Source organism: Pan paniscus, chromosome 3 (genome assembly GCF_029289425.2).
Source record: "Pan paniscus chromosome 3, NHGRI_mPanPan1-v2.0_pri, whole genome shotgun sequence".
NCBI lineage: Eukaryota > Metazoa > Chordata > Mammalia > Primates > Hominidae > Pan > Pan paniscus.
In genome coordinates this window covers 141,382,228-141,406,277 of record NC_073252.2, presented here as the reverse complement: position 1 = coordinate 141,406,277, position 24,050 = coordinate 141,382,228, and the positions used below count along the sequence as shown (strand labels likewise).

Sequence of the window (24,050 nt, the reverse complement as noted above, 5' to 3'; positions counted from 1 at the left end):
AACTGCAATTTCTAACAGCACAAACTCTTGACATAGTTATTATATTACTATTAACAGTTCAAATAGCTAATTAACCATTACTATCATTTCTATGACTATAAATAATCCATAAAGATTAGGTTCTATTTGTTTGTTAGACTATAATATAAGAAAAGCCAGACAGATTTCACTAAATTTGACAGTCATCCTTGGGACTTAAAACATAAGCAATGTGAGGTATACGAATCACTTCAGGAATACCTTGAGCAGCACCTTAAAAACATAACCAGTCAACCTAGAGCCACTTAAACAAAGTCAGGCCAACCTGACTTACCAAATAGGAGTGACAATTTATGCCATTTCAGATAGAGAAAACAATGATTTAAAGAAGACTGAGGCCTGGTGTGGTGGCTCATGCCTGTAATCCCAGCACTTTGGGAGGCTGAGGCAGGCAGATCGCTTGAGGCCAGGAGCTTGAGACCAGCCTGGACAACACGGCAAAACCTCATCTCTGCAAAAAACACAGAAACTAGCCGGGCATGGTGGCACACACCTGTGATCTCAGCTATTCGGAAGGCTGAGGCACAAGAATCACCTGAATTCCGGAGGTGGAGGGTGCAGTGAGCCAAGATCACACCACTGCACTTCAGCATAGGTGACAGAGTGAGACTACATCTCAAAAAAAATAAAATAATAATAATAATAATAATAATAATAATGAAATAAGATTGAAACCAAAGGCACAAAAGTAAATTCCCATTATACAGAGACAACCTAGGAGATAACACCAGGCTAACTATGTAAATAAAAGCATAAAAAATTAATAATAATCTCAAGCCATGCTAAAAGGCAGGCCACTTTTATTACAAAAATATATAGCATTAAGCAAAATATTATTATTAACCAGAAAGCACCAGGAAATACTTACATCTGCTGAATTAAACACATCTGGCAACAGAAAGTTAAGAAGTGACCACAGCTCATGCAAGTTGTTCTGAAGAGGTGTTCCAGTTAATAATAGTCTATTTGTAGTCTTGAATTCCCTCACTATTTCTGACAACTGAAAGAAAAGAACCAAATACACCATTAGAATATTCTGCATATTGCATTATCTACAACAGCAAAGACCTGGAACCAACACAAATGCCCAACAATGATAGACTAGATAAAGAAAATATGGCACGTATACATCAGCGAATAGTATGCAGCCATAAAACAGAATGAGTTTATATCCTCTGCAAGGACATGGATGAAGCTGGAAGCCATCATTCTCAGTAAACTAACACAGGAACAGAAAACCAAACACTACATGTTCTCTCTCATAAGTGGGAGTTGAACAATGAGAACACATGGACACAGGGAGGGGAACATCACATGCCAGGACCTGTCGGGGGGTGGGGAAAAAGCAGAGGGAGAGCATTAGGACAAATACCTATTGCATGTGGGGCTTAAAACCTAGATGATGGGTTGCTAGGTGCAGCAAACCACCATGGCATATGCATACCTATGTTAACAAACCTGCACGTTCTGCACATGTATCTCATAACTTAAAGTTAAAAGAAAAAAAATCTGTACTTTAATCAAATTCTTACATGAAGGCTTTTCACATCTAAGTATCAAATTACCTTAGATTTTTCATTTTTGATCCTGTGAGCTTCATCTATTACTAAGTATCTCCAATTAAATTTTTTGAACACAGACTTCTCTTTAATAAGCATTTCATAAGATGTTACACATACATCCCATTCTCCCGGTAATAAAACGTCTCTGACAAAAGCAGCCTGTGTAACAAGAGAAAAGAATTACATCACGTAGAAATAAACTACGCATTACATTTACTGATGACAAGTAATCTAGTATATAAAAGGAGGTGGGAATACTAAAAAGGAGTAGAGTAGCTAGCTATATTATGCAAACGTTTAGAACCAGCTTTCCTAACACTAAAGTAACGTCATTAATCATTTAAATGTCAGAACCATTAAGTTTTAAAAAACTGACAAAGTTAACCAGTGAAAACTTCAATAGACACTTAAAATGTCTTTCTGCAATTCCACTAGATCGGGAAATTCTTAGGAGGCAGGTTTAGACAAAAAAGAGGGAGGTTTTAACATAAAGAAAGGAAGAGGGTGGAAAGATAGTTAGCAGTAGTAGGCATCTGCACTCCTTTCAGGTTTATAAATGTATTAACACATTCCTAATAGTATTATTTTAAAGGTAAGGAAACTGAAGCAAAGAGTGGTTAAGTAATTACCACTCTTTGGGCTCCCAAACAAACAAACAAAAATTGATAACTTAAAATATCCAACATAACTAGAAAGGGAGAGAAAAAAATATAGACTTATCACTCACAGGTAAATGAGGAAATAAAAAACAAGTACACAGATATTCAGTAGAGTCTGAATAAATTTCCAAATCTGAGCTTTATATACTAATGTCATTATTTCCATCTCTTCTTCCCACAAGGATGTTGTCAACTGATGGAAATTTTAACTTATTTTGTTAAATATCATAATAAATCACCCAATTACTATATATGACTCAACCCGTCTTTAAAAACTCTAATTCTGTGACTATTACCACTACACACATTCATCTAAAAATGTGGCTCCTTAAATTTCCAACCAACTCACATTTCAAAATATCTTTTAAAAACAAGAAAATAACTTCTAACGAGAGCACAACCAATGATTTTATAGAACCACTCCCAAAAGGGAGAGAAACAAACTACAGTCTTACAGCTTTCTACCATTTCTAATGTCTTCTTCCCAGTATGATTTTTTTTTTTTTTTTGAGATGATCTTGCTTTGTTGCCCAGGCTGGAGTGCAGTGCTGCCATCTTGGCTCACTGCAACCTCCACCTCCCAGATTCCAGCGATTCTCCTGCCTCAGCCTACAAAGTAGCTGGGACTACAGGCCATGTGTGCCACCACACCCAGCTAATTTTTTGAGTTTTTAGTAGAAACGGGGTTTCACTGTGTTAGCCAGGATGGTCTCGATCTACTGACCTCATGATCCACCCGCCTCGGCCTCCCAAAGTGCTGTTTTTTATCCACCAAGACAATGCTACATTTGTAAATACTAATATTTGCGAAGATCCCGTCTCTTTTATCCTTCTTCCAGCTATACCCATACTCAAGCCTGAATTCCAATTATTTTAGCATCAAAAATGTAATGAAATACTAGAAACTTACTCTTTGTTCTTTATCTCCTATCAAACAAACAGATCTAAGTGTTGGTACCCATCTCTTGAATTCACTCATCCAGTTGTGTAATGTAGACTTAGGAACCAAAACCATATGAGGACCAGGAATGTTTCTATAATGTTTCATGTACCCAAGAAGAGAAATTGTTTGAAGAGTCTTTCCTAAGCCCTGAAAGATTTCAAAATAACCATGAAGCAGTGAAAAAAAAAAATATTATTTCACAATTATACCTCCCAACATATAGAAATGTTCAAAAGAAATGCTACATATTTATAACCGTTAATAAATGGCAAAAACTTAACATATATCAAAGTTTGTAAGTGTTATGTCATATAATTTTCACAAGTCTCTAAAGGAGGTATTATTATCACCCGCATAAGGCCCCGTTTAAGTGACATTCCCAAAGTCATCTAGCAGAGCTAGCATTGAAACACATTTCTTTTGACTTCATACTTTCTCCAACCAATTAAACGTTTTAGCACTATAGCAATAAGGAAACTTTTTTAAACATTCATTACATAACTAGTAGTTAACAAAAGATAAATGTTTTCTAAGAATTGTACAAGCTACCACCTGGAAAAAACATTTATCGGTTATAAACAACTAATGACCTCACTTTTGTTTTACAAAACTGGAAGCAAATAAATCATTGTACTATAAAAGTCATCCAAAAACATGTTTCTCAAATGTATTCTTTTTAAATTTATCATATTTTCAGCGATGGAAATTTCTCACAATTAAAATACAGATCACACTTACGCAACTAAGGCAAGCTGCTTATACTAGTTTCTGAGAGGATCCATTTGCTAACAGTTGTAGACTGTAAGAAACTTTTATCAATGTATAAGATATTTTAAATACAAAACATACCCTTCAAAAAAACTACCAACACATACCATTTCATCTGCAAGGATACCATTGATGCCATTCTCATACAAAGAAATGAGCCAGTTTAATCCTCGGACCTGATAATCTCTCAGTTTACCCCATTTTACATCTAAGAACAAAAGAAAAGCACAATAGGCATTTTAAGACAAGAAATACAAGGCAATGTCTTCATCTGGGCCTACACATTATCTACTGACTTTATTTTCATTACTAACGGATTCTTGAATAGGAACTCTGCAAGTTCCAAAATACTAGAGGTAGCTGCCATGGTCTGAAGTGGAAAAGCTGGACATGGAAGATAATCAAGTGCGGGAAACATGACTGCGGGCATTAGAGTACCCACTCCAACAACTCAGTTCTTACGTTACCCATATACTGGTCTGAGAGACTCTTTGGCCTCTTGTCTTTTTAACGAAAAACCAAGTGTTCCTAACCAAGTATTTTCAGCTTTCATAAACACCAGTTCCTAACCAAGTATTTTCAGCTTTCATAAAGACCAGATACAGGTTATCTGGGGATTTTATTTTCTTTCTAGTAAAAAAAAAAAAGAAATAGGAAATTCCTAAGTTACTTGTCCAATGTATCTTATACATTCCAATGCACTCTCTTTCAGGGTATACTACTTATTTTGCTCCCCAGAATAATTACCAAATATACATAACGGTCACCTGATTTTTCTTTTTTAATATGTACACAGTGTAGCCCTCCATCTCCTTTTGAAAAACACTTGAGGATAAAAAGCTAACCAATAAACAAATACATTTCACAAAAAATTAAAACAAATTAATATAAAAACATCAGAAGTAAGCAAATGTGTTCATGAAGTACCTTTTTTAAAATAAATTAGTTTTCTTATGTGGGACAAATATAAAGCAAAACGATCCTTAGTTTTACATATACTTCAGGGCAATAACAAACACAATGACATTTTATATAACTTTGAAATACAGCACTACTATCCTATAATATGCTCTCATCTCCATCAAAATCTGAAGTTTATTTCATAACCAATAAACATCTAAGATTACTAAAAATTTGCTTCACAAATAGTAGCCAACACAAATCCAAAACATTAACCAAAGGAGGTCTCAAAGGGCAATTTTTAAAAAAAATCAAGTGTGTTTAACATACACGATGGAGAGTCTTCAAATCGAGTGCAAACATTGGTTGCTTTGGAGCTTTCTGTTAATAGCTCTTCATCCTCCTCTTGCTCTGTTCTACGGTGTCGGTAACTGTTAAGATGAAAATAAAATAACCTGATTTGTGTTTTGGCTTTAATTATCAGCTACTGTTTAAACATCATAGTCAAGTGGCTGACCAAGATTCCACAAAATTAAATTTTTAACAGGCATCAACCAGTGGACAGTAGAAAATATGAGTACATTTAAATCTGCAATGTTTTAAATAATTATTTAAAATATACATTAGTTATTAAAATACACCAGTACAATACATTAACCAGAACCCAATAAACTCAAATATGATAGTCAAATTTCAAGAACTATGTAGTCAGAAAATCTCATTATTTGAATTTTGAAGTGTACCTTTTTAAAAATCTTTTTGCCAAGGAAAAAGAAGTTCCAGAAGCCACATGTTTAAAATTGTAACTTCGAGCAAAAGCTGCAGCATAAGGACTCAGAAATTTAAGCAGTGACCACGGATTCATCAAAAAAATTTTTAAATACACATCTAAATTCTAAATCCTAAGAGAATCAGATATACTACCCCCTTAAAAACTGATTTTCTAAAGTTTTAATACTGCCAATTAATCTCTAAAGGGCTTGGTTCAGTAAAACTAATACTTACTCCCCAATTCTGATACTTTCAACAAATATTTTCATCTTATTTAGAAAAAGGCACGTTATGCCTCTGTTGAGACCGCTGAATCTAATTTGTAACTTCATTTCTACCAAAACCACATGCTTGCTAAAAGGATAAGTGGCCTTCCAAGATAGAAGCATTCCTCAGAAATTCAAGGGCCTTCTTGTTTGTTATATATGCTTCTAATCATAATCAGTACATCCTAGTCTGTTATTCCTTGTACTTCTCTGCATTCTGAGCCTATGAAATTGAGTGCAAAGATCTACTTCCATCCCCTATTTATTCTCCATAAACTGGGAGATAATTTTAAATTATTTCTATAAAATATCCTTTATAGTTACTCTCAAAATGTTTGATTATTACAGTCGTAAAACTTAAAAGCTGAGATGTCATTTATTGTTAAAAATTGAATATAATCGTGAATGACTTAAAAAAAAAAAAAACGTATTCCTGGCCAGGCACGGTGGCTCACGCCTGTAATCCCAACACTTTAGGAGGCCGAGGTGGGTGGATCACTTGAGGTCAGAAGTTTGAGACTAGCCTGGCCAACATGGTGAAACCCCATCTCTACTAAAAATACAAAAATGAGCTGGCCGTGGTGGCGTGAGCCTGTAATCCCAGCTGAGGTCCAAGAATCGCTTGAACCCCAGAGGCAGAACTTGCAGTGAACCGAGATCACACCACTGCACGCACTCCAGCCTGGGCCACAGAGCAAGACTCTGTCTCAATAAAAACAAACAAACAAAAAAAGATTTTAAAAAATGTATTCCTGATACTCAAAGACAATACTATGACCCTCATTACTTTAGGTAAATTAGCTTCCCATTTAAGATGGTTTCAGGAGTAAAGAAATCTGTTAACTAGGACTTTTTTCCCTAATAACACTATTTAATATATCAAGCCTAAAAATTTATTATTACTATTTCCAATAGAATCTTTTTTATCTTATAAAAAAGATAAATTAGGATAATAATAAAATAGAAAAGAATAAAAGAAGTGTTTCTTTTCGAGACATCATACTGACTATCCCATAACAATATTCAGTACAGTAGTTTCCAGTTTCATGCCATGACACTAATGCAAACTTCTGAAGTCTGAAATATTTTAAATACAGCTGAAGGGCAAAATTGTCCTTTCAAAGTTTCGTAAGTATTAAAATAGTGCTTTGGTCACAATGGATGAGAAATAAGATATAATGAATGAGTGGAATACCCCAAATAAAAGGTATTATGCTTACAACAATAACCCCTTCAAGATGAAGATCATACTTCCCTCTTTCAACAAACTGTGTAGTGAATTTAACCTTGATACTTCTTCTTTTAAACAATCGTTTGTATTTTAATTACTAATCACAGTTTTCACTTTGGGAATTACACAAAGCCATTTCAGGGAGCCAAGACTGCCCTAAATCTACTATTACTAATTAAACATCTTATTTATCCAACCAGAATGAAAATTCTAGAGAATTTCCAAATTCAACATGTAAGAATTATTTTCAACCACCACCAAAGGACGGCATACAACGTGACACTTCAATTTATATAAAAACAACTAAGTATGCAATAAAAATTTTAAACAAGCTGCTGTGATGTAAGTCATCACAATATCCCACACACCACACTTTAGATAAAATACTGTCAACATCTGTATATGATGGAGGAGCCTAGAGCACACCCAAGTCAGATTCAAATTCAAGTCTGGATCATTCTTCAATGTGATGTTAAACAAGCCACTTAACCTCTGCATTTGTTTCCTCTCTGAGGAATGACGTGACATCTAAATTCCATACTCAACATGATGGTTACAATTCATAAACTATATAATGCTACAAAAAATAAGGCGTTATGCAGTTTTACTCTTTTTTTTTTTTTGGAGAGATGGGATCTCCCTACGTTGCCCAGGCTGCTCTCATACTCCCGGACTCAAGCAATCCTCCCACCTTGGCGTCCCAAAATGCTGGGATTACAGGCAAGAGCCACTGTGCTCTAACCATTATGCGTATTTTTATATACTTACACATTTATGGCTAAATCATGCCAAGCCAAACAGGGCCAAATAAATAATGGCACTAAAATAATTTTAAGTTATTTATCATAGTGATTTTATGCTTCCACTGAAGACTATCGAAAATAAGTTTGGTTCAACTATGAAGTTTAAACTATTACTCACTCGCCAACGGATAGTAAGTTCTGCTTCTCATCTTTTTTTATTCGTGGGCGCCCTGGTTTCATCTTCAAAGGTGAAGTTGGAGTCTTCTGAGCAGCAGGTTGAATGAAATGTGCAAAAAGTTCTGTCTGCTTTAATAAATACTCGAATCTATTTGCCCGGTCAGTTTGCTGAAAAAAAAAAATTTAAGATACATTTTATAAGAGTATCGATTAAAACTTCAGAAATCAAAGTTTCAGCATGCCTCCATACAATGAACTCAGCAAAAAAAAAAAAAGAGAACTACAGACAAATGCAACAACATGGATGAGTTTCAAAAGCACTATGCAAAGTGAAAGAAGCCAAACACAAAAGACTACATGCTGTATGATTCCACTTAAATGAAATGCTAACTAGTGATAGAAAGCAGATCAGAAGTGGCAAGGAGGTGGGAGCAAGAACTGATTAGAAAGGAGCAGGAGCAAACTTTTTGGGGATGATGGAACTACTCTGCATCATGATTGTGACGGTATTTAAAGAAATATTTGCTAAAACTCATTGAATTACAAACTTAAAATTATTTTATGTCAATTATACTTCAATATAGTTGATTGGAACAATTTTTAAAATATTAAACACTGTGCAATACAAGTGAATTTACTCAGAAGCTGGAAAAAATGCATTGGTCATTCATTAGTTAGGCTGTGACAAATTTTAAAACGGTATTGGGATTGATACTATTCCTTACTTTCGTATCTGCCATCTGCCCCTTTGAATGTTCCCTATTATAATACCGAGAGAATGGAAGAAATTTACTTGGGCAAAAAAAACCTTAAGAGCCTTGAAGACAAATTTTCATAAAAATAATGAAATTGGGAGCTATTAGGCAGCCTTTATACAAAAACAATAATAGTTTGATGAAACAAAGGAGAAGCAAGATAAGAAAAGCTCAATAAACAGGGAAACCAACTACTCAACATCTCTGTCTATAAATGTTTAAAATGTCAGTTTGGGAATAAATTACAAAAAGACATTTTACCTAGCAAACACAAGAAGTATCCAAATGCCATAATGTTGTAATAACTACGTATTTTTAAAAGGAACACAATCATTTTTTAAGGTCACACCAATGTAAAAACTGAAGCCCAATTTGCTATTAGGAAGGCACATGGTTATAGTGTTTCACTGGGTCACAAATGGCAGTCATAGCAGCAAATGAATCTGCACAGTAACAAGACTGTGAACATGCTAGAACCCCAGTAATGTCCTACAGATGACAAGCCTCTGTTATTTATGTTTTCCAAGATTACAGACTGTTTTTAAAGTGCTGAACAAGATACATATGTGAATGCATATTTTACATAATTACATTTCTTAATTTATAGATAATGAAACAAAAGCCAAGAGCACGCATCTACAAGATGTTTGGACTGAAAAAATAATTATTGTAATTATGTTTGGAATCAAGATAAACTGCTTGAAAGAATGAAAAGGTTAAAACTGAAATGTCTTGAGGAGAAAAACTAACAGAACCTAAAAAGCAGAAACAAGAGAGTATGATCAGGAACCTGAAAGAAATCAATTATAAAATCAAACGGAAATTAAAGTGAATAGCTTTGGACTAGCTTCTTTCTCTGAAACAGGAAGAAATGCGGTAGGATACTAGAGGCTATACATATGTTTGAAAAGAGAAAGAAAATAAAGACAGGCCTGCAATTCTTTGTGGAGGAAGATTGGAAATGAGGGCATGGTAGAAATGGAGAAGAAAAGATTGATCAGAGTGGGCACATTTTAGAATGGCTAAATGAGACTGATAGGCAATACTCAAGGTCCAAGAAAATAAAAACCATAAACTTATACTGGCACCAATCAGCACTAGTATTTAGTTTTCTGAAGTAGTACTCAGCATTCTGGGTTCAAGAACGAGGAGTGGATAGTGAACTTATCTATGGTTAGAACTAGCAGATGACAAGGGAGCTTCTTGCTTAGAAGAAAACTGTGCAGGTGAAGATCATGATGTCAAAAAAGGAAATAATGCTGGGAGACTGAAAAACCTGGAAGAAACGAAAAGAGTTCCAATAAAGGCCACTAAGAAAATGAAAAGCATTGTAGAGAGCCACTGAAAAACCTCCATTTCACAGTCAAATTTGTGTCATAAATAACACTTTGCAAAAATGTTAAGAAACTTGGAAGGGGCCAGATCATAAGAAAGGAGGCAAATACAGAAGCACAAAATAATCCATGCAATAACAGAAAAATACTAAACTAGGGTGATATGGAAAAGAGAATAAACTTGTAAGTAAACTTATCGTTTAAAAGGATGCAGTACTGTCATGAACATCTTGAGTATACCTGAAGAGGAAATTTCATTCATTGAGGTAACACTAAGGTATGCTAAGTAAAAATTATGAATTCAGTTTTGGATATTCCCAAGTAAGAGGTATGAATAGGATTTTAAAGTAAATGAAAATACTGATTACAGGCTTCTGGGCTAGAGGTTAAGTATTTGAAAATATTCAGTTTAAAGATACCAGGTAAAAACCAGTAAGAATCAAACTGTCTAGGAAGAAATGTTCAAATTTTAATAAGGAAGGACAAAGGAATAAAAAAGCAAAGAGGATATTATCAAGGGAAAAAATGTCTTTCGAGGCAAGTCAAGATTTTTGAGGAATGGTCAACAATGTCAAGCACAAATCAAGAAACTAAAACTAAGCAATTTTTTAGTTTTAGTTGGCAATTGATTCACCAGCAAATTAGATTCACCAGCAAAGTGTGTCAGAATCTAAACTATAAAGGGTTAAAGCAATATTAAAATATGTAGACTGTATTCAAAGTAGTATTCACTTTAAAAAAACAGCGGCAAATCTATTTTTTCTCTAAGTTTGATAGCAAAAAAGGTGACAGTTACATATATACATATGTAAAATATGTAACAAATCAAACCTAAAGATACATCATTTATAATTTACATAGTGTTATATGTATTGTGCATATTATACATGCACATAAAATACATACAATAATTTTAAGATTTTGAAGCTATTTAAGAGATTCAAAAATATTTACTGATTTGGAAGAGAAAGTCAAAGGACAAGAAAAAAGTATGTTTTAAAAAATATGTAAGATCTGCTATGTGCCAGATACTGTTCTGGGTACTGAAGACAGAAAGAAAGATTAAGACACTGTTTTTACCCTACAGGAGCACACTGTGTAGTGGTATTCTTATTTAATACATTGTTATTTTAACTTTTTGATATTTCAATACAATTAAATGAGTTTAATCCATATAAAGCATTCCTAACAGGGTCAGATACGGAGTAAACATTCACTGTTAGCCACTATTACTATTATTAAAACTGAATTTAAATTTAAAGCTCTGTGTAGGTACTGTTTAAGTCAAGTCATAGTTTTGAGAAGTTTCTTAGAAGATATGGAACGTGAACTGGGACTTGAATGACTCCAATATAATGTCATGTTCTTTTTGTAAGGATCCCATCTATAACATAAAAATGCTGTGAACAAGGAGCATATTTCTTTTTTTGGTAACTAGCAGAGTACAATGCTAGTGAGGTGCAGAATAAACATACACTGAGTAACTATTCTGGTCTTCACCTCACTTCCAAGGTTAAATTTTTAAAGGTGTTGTTAACATAACTAGATAATGACATCATATTATGTTAATTCATATAATACTTCCATTTGGTTTACATAGACACATAAGATATGGAAGTTATAGTATTCCATATTACACATATTTCAAATGGATATCTGTGCCATAATTATAAAAATTAAACAGACATTGCTATGGTTTGACTGTGTCCCCCTCCAAATCTCCCATGTTCTAATTTAATCCCCAATGCAACAGTGTTGGGAGGTAGGGCCTAATAAGAGGTGATTAGGAAAAGATTACTGTCATTATCTCAGGAGGAGGTTATCACCAATGAGCTTGTTATAAAAGAAAGTTCAGTCCTGTCTTGCTCTCTTCTCTTGGCCTTCCTCCATATAATGACACTGCAAGAAGGCCCTCAACAAATGCTGGCCTTGACCTTGGACTTGCCAGCCTCCAGAACTCTAAGAAATAAATTTCGTTTCTTTATAAATTACCCAGTCTGTGGTATTGTTGTAACACAAAATGGACTAAGATAGATGTTTAGTACACTTAATCACCTAATAAAAAGTTTTCCTTATAGACTCTATTCACAAGCCTAGAACATACCATTTTTTCTTCATAGGTAGGATCTGGTTCTTGGATTTCCTTTTGCTTTCCAGGTGATGCATCATCAAATATTTCCTGGTAGAAAGAAATAATTAAATAGAATTGGTCTTCAAAAATAGTAAACATACCATTATAGACCAATTTCTGACCAAAACACATCTTAAATAATACATTCTCACCCCAAACTTCCTAGAAACTTAAACACTTGTCATCTAAGCTAACAGAAAAACTGATAAAATGATATTAGATACTATGGGGATAACAACTTATTTAACCCATACATATAAACTGTATGGTTGCTGCCAAGATTAGAACACAAGATTATCTTCATCATCCTAAAAGAAAACTACATTTAATACAAGCCAATCTGTTTCTCTTTTTCTGTAATAACCATGAAACCAAACTAAATAGTATAAAATGTGGGAAAAAGTTCCCTTTTTGTCATAAAACTACAGTATCTACTGTGCTACTACACAAATGTCTACAAAGAAATCAGGATTAGTCACCCTGATTTCCACCTTCTGGAATATTACAAAAACTTTATCTCGCAGCCTAAATTGAATAACTACAGTCTGATTCCTAAACTAGTAATAAATGTTATTCTTGCAAATATATTTATCCTGACATTCATATGTCACAAGCAACAAAAAACAACTTCTACACTGCAAAGTTCTATTCATCCATTAAAAAAAATTGGCAGAAGTAATCTTCATTAATGATGCACAAATCTATGCTAGGCAATACATGCTATAATAAAACTATCTGTGACCAAAAAGTTGTGGGGAGGAGATCTGGTACAGTACTGGAATAAAAGGTAAAATGACCTTAAGTCAAGTCTAACTTCATTGTTAAGACCCTTGGCACTTGTGTGACCCTATGTTCATCATAAATCTCTGGTCTCCATATGTAAGTGACAAAGCCACCTACCCAGTCCAGTTTACAAAATTCCAAAATGCCATGAAATGCAATCTACAGAAATAAAATGTGCTTCAGGCATCTTGACATCACATTATTGGCATATAGGTGACTATTTAATCAATCTAGTCAATAGAGATGAGGATGAACACAGAAGAGTTCCACACTGCCAAAAGGATAACTAAAAAACAAGTGCTCCATTGACCTATTAGTATCAAGCAAAAAGAAAAAAAGTAACTGAATACATAGGAAGGCTATTTCTGGGAAAATCAGCTTTGTCACAAAAAAAAAAAAAAAAAATTCATGAATGCTGGGTTTACTCGGTTTAGAAAAACACCTTAGATCATACTTCCAAACAAGAAAAAGTCATTTATAAAATATTCATTTTCCAAGTGCAAAACAGATTAAGTTGTGACATATATATTAAGCACGTGTGCTCAAACTTAGTTTATATCATGAATTGCAGTAATTCTGAATTTTGTTAAACAGGAAACTGACGGTACATTTTAAAAGACAAAAAAAAAATCACACTATAATGTCAACCAAAAAAAAAAAATAAGTCAGTGATAAGATGGATAAAAAAATAAAATTCCTAATATTTCTATACTAGGAAGGTAAAAATAACTGTTATTCAATAAATTGAACCGCCAAATATGTTTTTTTTTTGGTAAGAATATGGCAGAGCAAGATGGGTGGGAAACGGCTCACTTTTAACGGCAGATCCGAGTTTTATTACAGGTTCTACCTAGTAGAACTCAATTTCCCCAACTGGCAAATGAAAATATCACTAATTTAATACGGTAGTGATAACATCTATACTCACGTTTGAACTTAAAATCAATTTTCATTTAAAATAGCAACTTCAAGTCAAAAATGTTGACTTGCTTTAGGCTTAAAATTACTCTGCATTCAGATATTAATAAAACCCCTGGTGAAACATTCATTTTTCCAAAGTTTGGATGGCAGACCCCTTTGAGAAGCTGAGGAAAACTATAAACAGATTTTTGTAGAGAACTGCACATTTACACATAATTGCTTTGTGTCAAACCCCTTAAGCCTTGGAACAGAAATCCAAGTTAAAGAGCCCTAGTAACCCAAAAGAACCATTTCCTTAAGGAAAAAAAGGCAACACTGAATATATTTTAATTTGAAAGTAATCTTATCTTAATCACTCAAAACTACAGGAACTATCAGGAGTTCCTATGTCACTAAACCTACCCTCACCACTAAAAGTTCTTTAAATGATTACTAACATTAATGTTACTTAACCCCAGCTACCCAAATATAACTACTGTGCCAAAAGCCTCAATGGTAAATTACGCTACCATTTCCTTACTGTATAATGATTCTACATCAAGACTCATCTTCGGAGCAGTATTACTTTCATTCTGTCTAAGGATAGGAAAATCCCAGAAATCTTTGGGCTCCGACTTACAAAATATCTCAAAACAGGTCGAAGGCCAAGAAAATAAAAATTGGAAGGAGCAATTACTTTGTCCCCAGATGCAAAGCCTGGAAGCATATCCAATTTACCCGCCTGGCAGCTTCCCCCATCTTTCCAGCCCCCTCAGTACTGTCAGCATCCCCTGCCCAACCCAAACCCGTAAGTCTCGGCAGCGAGTGGTACTAATTTTTTTTTTCTTAAGGCCAGAGGCCAAAAAGAGAAAAGTGCCGGATTGAGAGCCAACCAACTGCGCCTGGTTCTCTAATTCATTCCTACACTTATTCATCCCCCCTAAATTAGATGGGGGATCCGAGACAGCTGCTGCTGCCTTGGTTGCTTCCCTTCCACTGGAATAGTGCCTGGGAGGGGCCTTCTCTCCCTTCACAGAAGCAGCTGCGCCCCGCTTATCCCCACTGCGCACTCGGCCATCCAGCTCTCGCCATTGTTTCTGCCCACAACAGATACCGCCCCTGCAAGGACCGGGAAGAAGAAAAGGAGGCCCAAGTCCTCGGACGCGCTGCTTTTAAATGCCTCCTTCACCCCGCCCGTGCATCCCGCTCCTAAGGGGTCATCTCCTCGCCCTTCCCCGAAGTTTGGTGGAAACTAAAAACCACATTCAGAGGTAGGAGAGGGAATTATGGGAGTCTAGTGGGAAAAAAACGATGGGTCCCCCGGGCCACGGTAACCAAGAACATCTGTTCACTGAGAGCGTTCAAAGATTTGTCAAGATTCACGAAAGAGACAAATAATTTAAATGTGAGGAGCCAGAAATCCATTTTGCTTGGCTCGAATAGGTTAAGAACAAGGGAGCAAGAGTGAGAGCATCATTTCGTATCCACAGGGTGTGAAGCTGAGTCTGGTGCAGAGAGAGAAACCGGCTCTGCGTCCGATCGCCACGATCCGGCGAGGGAGCCAGCTCCTCCTCCCCGCTGCACCCGCTCCCCATGCCGCAAGTCGCCCTCACCTCCATCTCGGCGTCTGCGGGACCCGCGCTGGCCGCAGACGCAACCGCCTGCGCCGCGACGCCTTCGGAGCCGCCTTTGTTGCTGCTGTTGCTCCCGCCGCTGGCGATCGAGGCTGCGGGCTTGGAAGGCGCGCTCTCGGGAGGCGGGGGTGGCGGAGGCTCGGCCGCGGACGACATGATGTTCCGTCTGCGTCACCCGCTGCTGCCAGAGGCCCGAGTCCGGCGGGGATGGACGGGGAGGCCTAGGCCTGGATGCTACGTCGCAATAAACTGGTGGAGGAGCGAGACTCCCACCCGAGCGCTCCCCTGCGCCGCGCCTCCGCGACGGGCCTGAGCCGGGCCCAGGAGCTGCACACTCCCAAACGTTCTGCTCTTCCGCGGGGCTCTAGGTTCCACCGGCGCTTACCTCACGGCGGGAATCACGTCGACGGGGGTGGGCGGGGCCAGACGGGTCACCGAGGTCAAGGAAGGCCGGCTGATTTAGAGAAGGGCGGAGGGTTGAGGGGAGGGAAAAGGAAAACGAAAGAGAGACTGAGGCTGGGAAAACGCTTCGCCGCCTCCTCCTCTTCCTCTGGAAGATATCATCTATCTCGCCAGCATCCAGGACGACTACCTACGCCACCGACTTTCAACACTCGCGAGATTCCTTATTGGCTCACTGACTGGGTCCTGAGCGCGCATGCGCATACTGCCCTCCTCACCCTTGGCCCGCCCTCTTCCAGACCTCTAGCCGGCTCGGGAGAGAAGAGTGGGCGGGACCTCCAGGGAGCGCTCGGAGGCGTAGGTTTGTGAGCCGGCTGCTTGGCAGGACGGGAGCTCAGTGTTTTAGGCTTTCGTAACGGCTGATGGTTCTCGCTGTGTCTTCTGTGCCTGACAGGGGTCGGCGGCACTACCGGAAAACTTGCCTGGGTTTTGCGCTGCCCATTCAAACGTGGAAGTCTTGTGTCTGGCCCCAAAACTTCTGCCGTATCCGCTTAGAGGCGTGACGCCACAGCCTTGACGACGTTATGGTTACCCCAAGTGAAGTCTCACGGTTTTTTGTTGTTAGAAAAAAAAAAAAGTCCGTTAGTGTGATTTTTTCTTTTTTCTTTTTTCTTTTTTTTTTTTTTTTTTTGCCTTCTCATGTTAGCTGCGTCGGTTATTTCTAAATACCCTCCTTAGGCACAGAGTTAAATGATATTTCTTCTGAATTTATATGCCAAAGTTAAGCAAATAACGTGCACACTACCATGGAAGTGAGAAACACGAATAATCAATATATGGGGAAGATAGGTGGTGCGATGTAATCTTTTCCCCAAGCATCAAACATGAAAATTAAAACGTACATTCTCCTTAAGTGTTAACAAATATTCAGCACTGATTTTGTATACTGCCTTAGGCAGCCTTCAATGCAGCTTAAGGGCCTTGTGCATTCATCGCCTACAGAATTTAAATACATTGTAGTCTGTTTGATAACGAATCTGCATACTACAGTAGATTACCTGCCCAGTACAGGGTCTTATTTATCTTTTTTTATTCCTCATATTCAGTATTCTCTAAATGTTTGTTGAGTAAAGGAGACACATTTTTCAAGAGTTGAGGTTTGAGCTAACTGGTTATGTTGAATTCCAAACAGAAGGGATCCCCTTTGAATATATAGCCTGCAAATTTTTTAACTAATGGAATGATAATTCTTAAATGGACATCTGGAAAAATGTCCCCACTCCACTAGAAATGCTAGTTCTTAGACTATAAGGAAATGTCTAAGGATATATGCAAAGATGAATACCTACAATGATGTTCATCATAGTCTTCATATGTAACTGCAAAAAGCTAACAACAGTAGGCTGAATCCAGTATTAAAAGTTATGTCTTTAAAACTGTCATACACCCAGAAAATGAACTATTAACCTTTAACAACCATTAATGTAGAATAATGGTTGTTTTGTGTTGTTTTGTTTTCAGACAGTTTCTGTCGCCCAGGCTCAGTGCGGTGGCGTGATCTCGGCTCACTGCATCTCCAACTCCCAGGTTCAAAGGATTCTCATGACTTAGCCTCCGGAGTAGCTGGAATTACAGGCGTGCACCACCACGCCTGGCTAATTTTTGTATTTTGAGTAGAGACAGGGTTTTGCTGTTTTGGCCAGGCTAGTCTCAAACTCCTGGTCTCAAGTGATCTGCTCGCCTAGGCCTCCTAAAGTGCTGGGGTTACAGGCGTGAGCCACCGCACCTAGCCAAAGAATGTTAATTTATAAAGTGTTAACTGAAAAATTTGGTTTAACAGTTCAAAAATGTAGATAAAAGTTTGAAGCATATTTACAAAAGTATTGAAACTGATCGTTGCTGGTTTTTTGTTTTTGTTTGTTTGTTTGTTTTTTGACAGTGGCTTGCCCTGTCTCCTAGGCCGCAGTGCAGTGTCACAGTCGTGACTCACTGCAGCCTCAGCCTCCTGGGGTCCAGCAATTCTCCCACCTCAGCCTCCCAAGTAGCTGGGACTACAGGTGCATGCCACCAAGCCCAGCTAATTTTTGTATTTTTTGGGTGTAAACGGGGATCGCCATGTTGCCCATACTGGTCCTGAACAACAGTTAGGGCTCAAGACATCTACCTGCCTCAGTCTCTCAAAGTGATGGGATTACAGGTGAGAGCCACTGTGCCAGACTGCCGAATTTGCCTATTATTGTATTAAGAAAACTTTTTTTTTAAATTTCAGCTTTACTGAGGTATAATTCACAAAATTATATATATTTAAGGCATACGATGTGATGTTTTGATATATAAACACATTGTGAAATGATTACCGCAATCAAGCTAATAAGCATATACATCACCTCTTATATTTACTGCCTGCCAGCATGGTGAGAACATTTAAGATTTACTCTCAACAAATTTCAACTATGCAAACAGTATTATTAACAATAGTTACCATGCTGTGCATTACATCTCCAGAAATTATTCATCTTGTATAACCAAAACTTTGTATCCTTTGACCAACATCTCCCCATTTTTAGAAAGCTTATTTTTAATTTTAAAAAATGTTCTTTCACCGAAAAAAAATTATGTGGAAGGGTAAGAAAGTGGTGTCTAGGGTGGAACCTGACACATACTTAATAAATACTTGATGAATAATATTTTTATATTTACATTAAATAGACTAAAACATTAATTTAGCATTTGAAATGTTTCTTCACTTTTTATAGTCTTAGGTAGAAATCTTGGGTCTTGGTCTGGAAACCCTAAAGTTATATGTAGGTATATAAATGGAAGGATCTTAAGTCTGATAACTATTTAAGGAAAGCAATAAATAGCAAGGAAAACAATGCACATAAATAAATAAAAATTGCCTCCAAAATGGTGATTGTCTTTTAACATGTGCATTTATATGTGAGTTTCTCATATGAGCATACGAAAGCTGTATTAGAATCATTTGGGGGAAAATGATAGAGAAAAGATGGAAACTAGCAGGAGGACACAGAATGCTCGAACTCAGTTATCTAGCATAAGTGACAGAGAAGAAGATTTTTGGCAGAGTTTAGAACCAGAAAGGAAAAGCAGAGAAGAGCTACAGAAAAGACATGAAGCCTAGAAACAGCTACAGGGACATTAGCTGTGTTCCTCAGGCAGATAGCAATACTAATATGGTGGCCAAATCACAAAATCCTGCTAAAAGGCTAAAACTAGCAGCTAGTTGTTGAATTGATCACATAATACAGAATTCATGTGTAGGTAAAAGAGTGGGTTGGGGAGCAGGCAAGCGTAGATTCCAGTGCAGGCTCTGGAACTTAGTAGCTGTGTGAATGCAGACAAGTTATCTAACCTCTTTGAAATCAATTTTCTCATCTTTTTATTATTATATTTTCCTAGCTTTATTTTGAGATAATATTCTTATTATGATGTCATAAAAATTAAATGAGACAGTATAAGGTACATGATACAGTGCCTGACATATAGTGAGTTCTGGGTTCAAGTGTTAGTCTTATCCTTGAGAATCATAAGCCTAAGGTTCAGAGTCTAGTTGAAAGAAGAGGAACCAAAGAAAGAGGAGGGTAAGGGGTTTGGTAGCAAGAAGACACCAGAAAGGATTAGAGCTTTAGTCATATTCCCAGCAACAGAATGCTACAGTGTAAAATAATGTTAGTGTTCTATCTCCAATATGTATATACATAGTTTACACCTAAAATTTCCTCTGTTAGATTTAATGTGCTAGAACAGCATGTACAGTACAGAAATACAATGGAACAAAGAGATGTTGCCAGAGGACAAAAATGTGCTGAAGAGCCAGGGCTCTCTCAGCATTGTGTCCTTGAATGGTAACAGAAAGGAGTTAAAGTTTTCTCAAGGACAAAGAAGAAATGCAGTACCTCTCTTCATCGCAACTCATTTTGTCAAAGCTTAAGAAAATAAAGTCTGATTACTGCAAGACAATAAAACTGTATTGAGTTTGTCTCTAAGAATGGGTATTTCCAACACCAGATACCAATGATTACACGTTGTATGTATCTTTTTTAGAGTTCTCCCACATAGGTCATTTGTCAATGTACAGAGATTTCAGTTAAAGAGAAACATTAACTGTACTGTTAATAAACAGGTAAGGGTATATTCCCTTCATTCCCCTCATATTTAGTCACCACCTAAATAGTGGGAGACTTTGTGTCTGCTCGGTATATATGCATATGTTTATGTAGTCAAAGTTTTTCAGGTTTTCTCTGCATTTCTTCCTGCTCATGAAAAAATAATTTCTTTTTTGTTGGGCTGGTTCTAGGTAAAGTATTTCTAGGAACTCAAATATTATGATCCAAAGTTAAATTTTAACCACCATCTTTGAAACATTTTTGAAATAATAAACTACAAAGCTTCAATTAAGAAATTAGAGATTTTTTATTTCGTTTTTATCTCATTTATTAAAAGGAACTTCAGACAAAGGAAATTAGGCAGTCTTTTGCTCAAAATATTGAAAGTAAAAAGATGGAAAATATATATCATTAAAACAATAGCAAAAAGAAAACAGGAGTGGCTATATCATTATCAGATAAAGTAGACTTCAGAGCAAAGAAAATTATGAGACAAAGAGGGACATTATATAATGATGAGAGTGTCAACCCAGAAGACATAGCAATTTTAAATGTATATGTACCAAACAACAGAGCTGCAATATATGTGAAGCAAAAGGTGACAGAACTGAAATTAGAAATAACAAATCCACAATTATATGTGGAGACTACAGCATCTCTCAACAACGGATACTACAACTAGGCAGAAAACCAGCAAGGGTATAGAAGAACTTAACAACAGCCAATAGGATCTAATTGACATTTATACAACACTGCACATATTTTTTTCTTCTACAAAAGTAGGACTATACACATTCTTTTCAAGAACCCACAGAAAATATAGCAAGATAGACCATAAACCTTAACAAATTTAAAAGATTTGAAATCATACAGAGTATGTTTTTTAACCACAGTGGAGTCAAACCAGAAATCAGTAACAAAATGTTACCAGGGATATATTCAAACTAAATGACGTGCTTCTAAATAATCCATGGGTGAAAGAGAGGTCTCAAGAGAAATCAAAAAGTACATTGAACAGAATAAAAATACAATATATTAAAATTTGTGGAACACGGCTAAAACAGTGCTTAGAGGGAAATTATACACTAAATGCTTACATTCAGAAAAGAGAATAGTCTCAAATGTAAGCTTTCACCTCAAAAAACTAAAAAAAGCAGAGCAAGGATAAATCCAAAGTAAACAAAAGGAAGGAAATAATAAAGGTAAGAGCAGGAGTCAATAAAATTAAATACTGAAAATAAAAAGCAAAAACTGGTTCTTTGAAAAGATACGTAAAATTGGCAAACCTCTAGGAAGTCTGACAAGAAAGGAAGAAAGGAAAAAAAGAGAGGGTAAGAAGGAAGGAAGAAACAAAGCTCAAATCACTAATATCAGGAATAAAACAGGACCTATCATTGTAGACCTTGAAAACATCAAAAGGGTAGTAAGGAGTACGACACACATAAATTTGACAACTTAAACCACTTCCTTGAAAAATTCAAGCCACTTAAACAGTATAAAAAGATCATATGAATAGCACTGTAACTATTTAGGAAATTAAATTGATAAATTAAAAACTCCCAAAGAAGAAATCTTCAGGCACAGATGGTTTCAATGAAAAATTCTACCAAATATTTAAAGATGAATTAATACCAATTCCATACTATCTCCTGCAGATAATAGAAGAGGATGATACACTTTGTAATTCATTTTATGAAGGTGCTTTATCTCTAATACCAAATCAGACAGACACTACGAAAGAAAGAAAATGACAGACCAGTATCACTGATGAATACAGACAAATCCTTAACAAATATTATCAGATACAATTAAACAATGTGTAAAAAGAATTATGCACCCTGACCAAATGTGATTTATTCCAGATATTCAACACTGATTCAATATTTGAGTATTAGTCAATGTTGTCTGCCATATTAACAGGCTAGAGAAGAAAACTCACATGATTATATTGAGTGATGAGGAAAAAGCATTTGACAAAATTCCAACACCCATTTATAACAAAACTCTCAGAAAAAAAAAAAAAAGAGAAAACAAATAGAGTGGAACTTCCTCCTCTTAATACAGAGCATCAGCAAAATACCTACAGCAAACATTATACTTAGTGAGATTGAATCCTCTCCCTCTAAGATCTGAAACAGGGAAGGTTTTCTGCTTATACCATTCAAATTCAACACAGTGCTGAAAAGGAAAAATAGAGATCACTGAAATTCTCTTCAAACTGACATAAAGTAAAACTTTTGCTGAAAATCAGAATAATGAACCAATTTGGCCAAATACAGATTTATATTTTTCATAATCTTTAACCATAAAGTGGAATTAATGCTAGTTTATTTGATCAATAAATCAGCATAAATTTAGGAAAAACATTCCCAACTAAAATTATTATAGGATTTTATTATACTTAATATTGATAAATTAGATAAGACATAGATGATTTTATTAAAACAAAAATATTAAATTAGTCTTGTTTGCCAAAGATTCACCTACACTTTGTGAACATGGCTTCTCTACTTGTTAGTTTCAGTAAGAATACTTTTCTTTTAGATTTTAGCACGTTTAAATTATTAGAAGTTTATTATTTTCTGGGAATTTTTGGAATACTCAATCCATGTAAGTATCTTTATTAGTCAATCAGAACAGGCACCTTTAAGAGTTTGTAATTGAACTTATTGATTACATCCTGAGATGGAAAACATTACGCACTCACAAAAGGAAAGTAAAATTCTTTCTGAATTATAGACACGTATACAGACAGAGATAGATAGCACTTAGAGTTTTAATTCTAAAATTTCAGCCATTGGTCAAGAGTAAATACAATATCAAAATAACTTTCCAGTTCAGATACTAAAGAGCTGTTCTTCCTGATAGACAGGAAATTCTTAATTGATTTAAGCCCTAAATAGATAAATTGACAAACCAAAAGACTAACAAATCCAACACTTTGTTGTCTCTCACTCAGCAGAGAATAGATCTTTATTAGCCACAAATTCTTCTACAGAAATCAAATGGTCAGATCATAAAAATCAAATTGCCAGTTATTGCTGCCACTAATGGGAAATAACTTATCAGCTGCAAAAGAACAAAAAAACCCCATAAAATTAGTAGAGAAGAAAACTAAAAATAGAAAAACATCATCAGCAAATTTATATTGCTGCTTTGGATTTACTTCTGGAAGCCAAGACATGCTGGGCTTAAACTACCCATGAGATGCACTTCTCTGGTGACAGTTTACCTGGTGATATGGTTTGGCTGTATCCCCACCCAAATCTGCTCTTTAATTGTAATCCCCATAATCCCCTCATGTCTAGGGAGAGACCTGGTTGGAGGTGACTGGCACATGGGGGCAGTTCCCCCATGCTGTTCTTGTGATAGCAAGTGAGTTCTCACAAGACCTGATGGTTTTTATAAGGGGCTCTTCCCCCTTTGCTCCTCTCTCTCTCACCTGCTGCCATGTAAGATGTGCCTTTTCCTGTTCCACCATGACTGTAAGTTTCATGAGGCCTCTCCAGCCATTCAGAACTGTGAGTCAATTAAACCTTTCCTTTATAAATTACCCAGTCTCCGGTATTTCTTTATAGCAGTGTGAAAACAGACTAATACACCTGGTCTTGTTAAGTGAATCCAGTGGACATGTTTGTGGAAAACTCCCAAAACTGTTAAAAGAAATTTTTCAAAAAAGTAAAAGCATGATTCTCATACATACATAAAAAAGAACACTTGTTAAAGATTTTATTTAACTCACTAATACGGAAGTTAGTGAGGTGTTAACAACCAGTTTAAAGATTAAAAAAGGAAAAACAAATTTATAATGGGTAAAGAAAAGTTGAAATTAATGTGGAAGTGGAGGTAAAATTATCTTCTTCCACACTAGGGGAAGGAAGTCAGTTTACCTTCTAATGCATAGGACAACACTTGCATATGTACA

General features: G+C 36.1%; 1 protein-coding gene across 1 annotated transcript in view; it reads right to left on the bottom strand.

Moving 5' to 3' along the window:
* The window catches only part of SMARCA5 (SWI/SNF related, matrix associated, actin dependent regulator of chromatin, subfamily a, member 5), a 46,203-nt gene extending 24,743 nt beyond the window's left edge, over positions 1–21,460 (bottom strand). Inside the window, exons 1-8 of the mRNA XM_003820704.5 lie at positions 15,576–21,460; positions 12,253–12,327; positions 8,061–8,227; positions 5,202–5,302; positions 4,079–4,179; positions 3,171–3,350; positions 1,605–1,760; positions 908–1,039 (exon numbers count right to left, since the gene is read on the bottom strand). Coding sequence (XP_003820752.1) covers positions 908–1,039; positions 1,605–1,760; positions 3,171–3,350; positions 4,079–4,179; positions 5,202–5,302; positions 8,061–8,227; positions 12,253–12,327; positions 15,576–15,752 — 1,089 coding nt within the window. The 5' untranslated portion in view covers positions 15,753–21,460. The remainder of the gene's footprint in view (positions 1–907; positions 1,040–1,604; positions 1,761–3,170; positions 3,351–4,078; positions 4,180–5,201; positions 5,303–8,060; positions 8,228–12,252; positions 12,328–15,575) is intronic.
* Between the last annotated feature and the right edge of the window lie 2,590 nt (positions 21,461–24,050).